This window comes from Staurois parvus, unplaced genomic scaffold (genome assembly GCF_062004578.1).
Source record: "Staurois parvus isolate SC_StPar_1 unplaced genomic scaffold, SC_StPar_1.0 ptg003368l, whole genome shotgun sequence".
Classification (NCBI taxonomy): Eukaryota; Metazoa; Chordata; class Amphibia; order Anura; family Ranidae; genus Staurois; species Staurois parvus.
The window spans coordinates 84,894-88,373 of record NW_028321164.1 but is presented as its reverse complement, the minus strand read 5'-3'; the positions used below and the strand labels follow the sequence as shown (position 1 = coordinate 88,373).

At 51.6% G+C, this 3,480-nt stretch overlaps 1 protein-coding gene across 3 annotated transcripts in view; it reads left to right on the top strand.

Moving 5' to 3' along the window:
* Positions 1-3,306: 3,306 nt before the first annotated feature.
* The window catches only part of LOC149428274 (radial spoke head 1 homolog), a 45,125-nt gene continuing 44,951 nt past the window's right edge, over positions 3,307-3,480 (top strand). The window contains exon 1 of one of the 3 annotated variants that reach the window (XM_089667555.1): positions 3,307-3,469. In XM_089667555.1, coding sequence (XP_089523681.1) covers positions 3,416-3,469 — 54 coding nt within the window. In that variant the 5' untranslated portion in view covers positions 3,307-3,415. The remainder of the gene's footprint in view (positions 3,470-3,480) is intronic. The other 2 variants (XM_089667556.1, XM_089667557.1) reach the window with 2 other exon arrangements.

The window sequence follows — 3,480 nt, the reverse complement described above, 5'->3', positions numbered from 1 at the left end:
GGACCAACGATCATTTGCATGTTTAACTGTCACTTTTTATACTCTGCAGGAAATATTACGTAACTCCAGATCACAGACACAATCCCCACCCAACTCTTCTCCCTTCCAGATTCTTCCACCGGTCAGGCTTCTCCCCATGCTATTGGTACTCACCAACCCACGTGAAGGCTGACCATAGAAAAGTGGGGTGACCATCCTATGTTCTGGTATAGGAGGACATTTGAAGGGGGAGCTCAGCACACAGTTCAGACCCCAACAACCGTCTATATCAGCCATTGTCAACTAGGGTGCTGTGGAACCCTAGTGTTCCTCCAGAGGTTGCTAGGGGTTCCTTGAGCTGTGGCTGATTGACCTCCTTATGGAGTCTGCATATTTCCAGGACCAACCCCACTTACCAATGCCAGAGGCCCGACACGATCCCCACATAGATGTCCCACCTAACTCTTCTCCCTGCCAGATTCTTCCACCGGTCAGGCTTCTCCCCATGCTATTGGTACTCACCAACCCACGTGAAGGCTGACCATAGAAAAGTGGGGTGACCATCCTATGTTCTGGTATAGGAGGACATTTGAAGGGGGAGCTCAGCACACAGTTCAGACCCCAACAACCGTCTATATCAGCCATTGTCAACTAGGGTGCTGTGGAACCCTAGTGTTCCTCCAGAGGTTGCTAGGGGTTCCTTGAGCTGTGGCTGATTGACCTCCTTATGGAGTCTGCATATTTCCAGGACCAACCCCACTTACCAATGCCAGAGGCCCGACACGATCCCCACATAGATGTCCCACCTAACTCTTCTCCCTGCCAGATTCTTCCACCGGCCAGGCTTCTCCCCATGGTATTGGTACTCACCAAACCACGTGAAGGCTGACCATAGAAAAGTGGGGTGACCATCCTATGTTCTGGTATAGGAGGACATTTGAAGGGGGAGCTCAGCACACAGTTCGGACCCCAACAACCGTCTACATCAGCCATTGTCAACTAGGGTGCTGTGGAACCCTAGTGTTCCTCCAGAGGTTGCTAGGGGTTCCTTGAGCTGTGGCTGATTGACCTCCTTATGGAGTCTGCATATTTCCAGGACCAACCCCACTTACCAATGCCAGAGGCCCGACACGATCCCCACATAGATGTCCCACCTAACTCTTCTCCCTGCCAGATTCTTCCACCGGTCAGGCTTCTCCCCATGCTATTGGTACTCACCAACCCACGTGAAGGCTGACCATAGAAAAGTGGGGTGACCAGGCTTGGCATCCTATGTTCTGGTATAGGAGGACATTTGAAGGGGGAGCTCAGCACACAGTTCGGACCCCAACAACCGTCTACATCAACCATTGTCAACCACGGTCCTTTGGTACCCTAGGATTCCTCCAGAGGTTGCTCATGGTTCCTTGAGCCATGGCTGACTGACCTTCCATGTTAAGGTGTCTGCATACTTCCACCACCACTTACCATAGTCAGCAGCCTGACAACAATTTTCTTTTTAGACGCAATCTCCAAATAGATGTCCCACCTAAGTCTTCTCCCTGCCAGGTTCTTCCACCGGTCAGCCTTCTCCCCATGGTATTGGTACTCACCAACCCATGTGATGGCTGACCATGGAAAAGAGCGGTGACCAGGCCTGGCATCCTGTGCTCTGGTATAGGTGGATGTTTAAAGGGGGAACTCAGCATGCCGGTCAGATGACCAACAATCTTCTACATCAGCCATTGTCAACTAGGGTGCTGTGGAACCCTAATGTTCCTCCAGAGGTTGCTAGGGGTTTCTTGAGCTGTGGCTGATTGACCTTGTTATGGTGCCTTCATACTTCCAGGACCAACCCCACTTACCAATGCCAGAGGCCCGACATGATCCCCACATAGATGTCCCACCTAACTCTTCTCCCTGCCAGGTTCTTCCACCGGTCAGGCTTCTCCCCATAGTATTGGTACTCACCAACCCATGTGATGGCTGACCATAGAAAAGAGTGTTGACCAGCCTTGTCCTCCTGTATGGGTGGATGTTTAAAGGAAGCCACTCAGCATGCCGGTCAGATGACCAACAACCTTCTACATCAGCCATTGTCAACTAGGCTGCTGTGGAACCCTAATGTTCCTCCAGAGGTTGCTAGGGGTTTCTTGAGCTGTGGCTGATTGACCTTCTTATGGTGCCTTCATACTTCCAGGACCAACCCCACTTACCAATGCCAGAGGCCCGACACGATCCCCACATAGATGTCCCACCTAACTCTTCTCCCTGCCAGGTTCTTCCACCGGTCAGGCTTCTCCCCATGCTATTGGTACTCACCATCCCACGTGATGAGATAAAGGCCGGAGTTAGGGGCCTCTCAACGTGATGTACCCAGGCGCCATGATGTGAGCTGATCCCAGGAGGTCTACCCCTGGGGTTGGGTTCCTCTGGGCGCCTTGAATGGGGTCACCGTCCTGCACATGGGGCACCTTTACTTGGGCCGTGTCCATCAACGCCCCGGGACAAGGCTAGGGTTGCTTTTGGGGACTACTCAACCACACAAACCCACCAATAGACACTTACTGGGACTTTGCTTTTTTTACCAAAGACACGAAACAGAATTCATTTTGGCTAAAATTTATGAAAAAAATATTCGATTTTATTGGGTGCGTTTTATAATGAAAAAGTCAAAAATATCGCTTTTCGTTTTTTATAGTAAAAAAGAAACAAAAACCCCTCAAATACCACCAAAAGAACGATCTATTTTATGTGAGAAAAAAGTGAATTGAATGTCGTTTGGTTGCAGCGTCGCATGAGTGCGCAATTACCTGTTAAAGCGGCGCAGTGCCGAATAGAGAAAAACAATGCCTCGGTCATGAGGTCACGGTGGTCAAAGGGGAGTTCCACCATATTTTTAAGGCCCCCCCTCGTGCTAAACGAATTTTGTTCGGTTTCCTGTCCCGGCCACCTACGCGATGACGTCATTAGGCGATTCCCATTGACTCCTGGGTTATTAGCACCACCCATCCCAGGAGTCTCCGGGCATCACCTAGTTGTTGATTGGCAGGCTGCCGTAAAAGCGGGGCGGAAGCTGCTATGGCAACCTGCAATCAAACACAGCTCATCCTGACTGCGCAGGCGTAAAATAGGAAGGTGCATGCTGGGTAGCCGGCTGCACCGATATCCCAGGAAACAACGCGTGGGCTTCAGATGCCCACAGTAGCAATGGCCGCCGCGTGCATACCTAGACTTGCAAAACACCCCAACCAATCAGCGCCCGGAGTTTGTAAAAACACCTCCCGAAAGACATGCGCTGACCAATACGGTACGTCACGTGTCACCGTTGGCTTCATATACCGGAAGTCGGCTTCTCCATGGCGACGCGTGCTGTGGGCGGGTCCGGTGTCCATGGAGACAGTAGTACACAGAGCAGCGTTCCGTACAGACAGTCCGTACAGAGAGAGGTGAGAGGATGTCCGACCTGGGATCAGAGGAGTTCGAGGAGGAGCAGGAGGCCGACCTGGGGGTGAGCTGTGT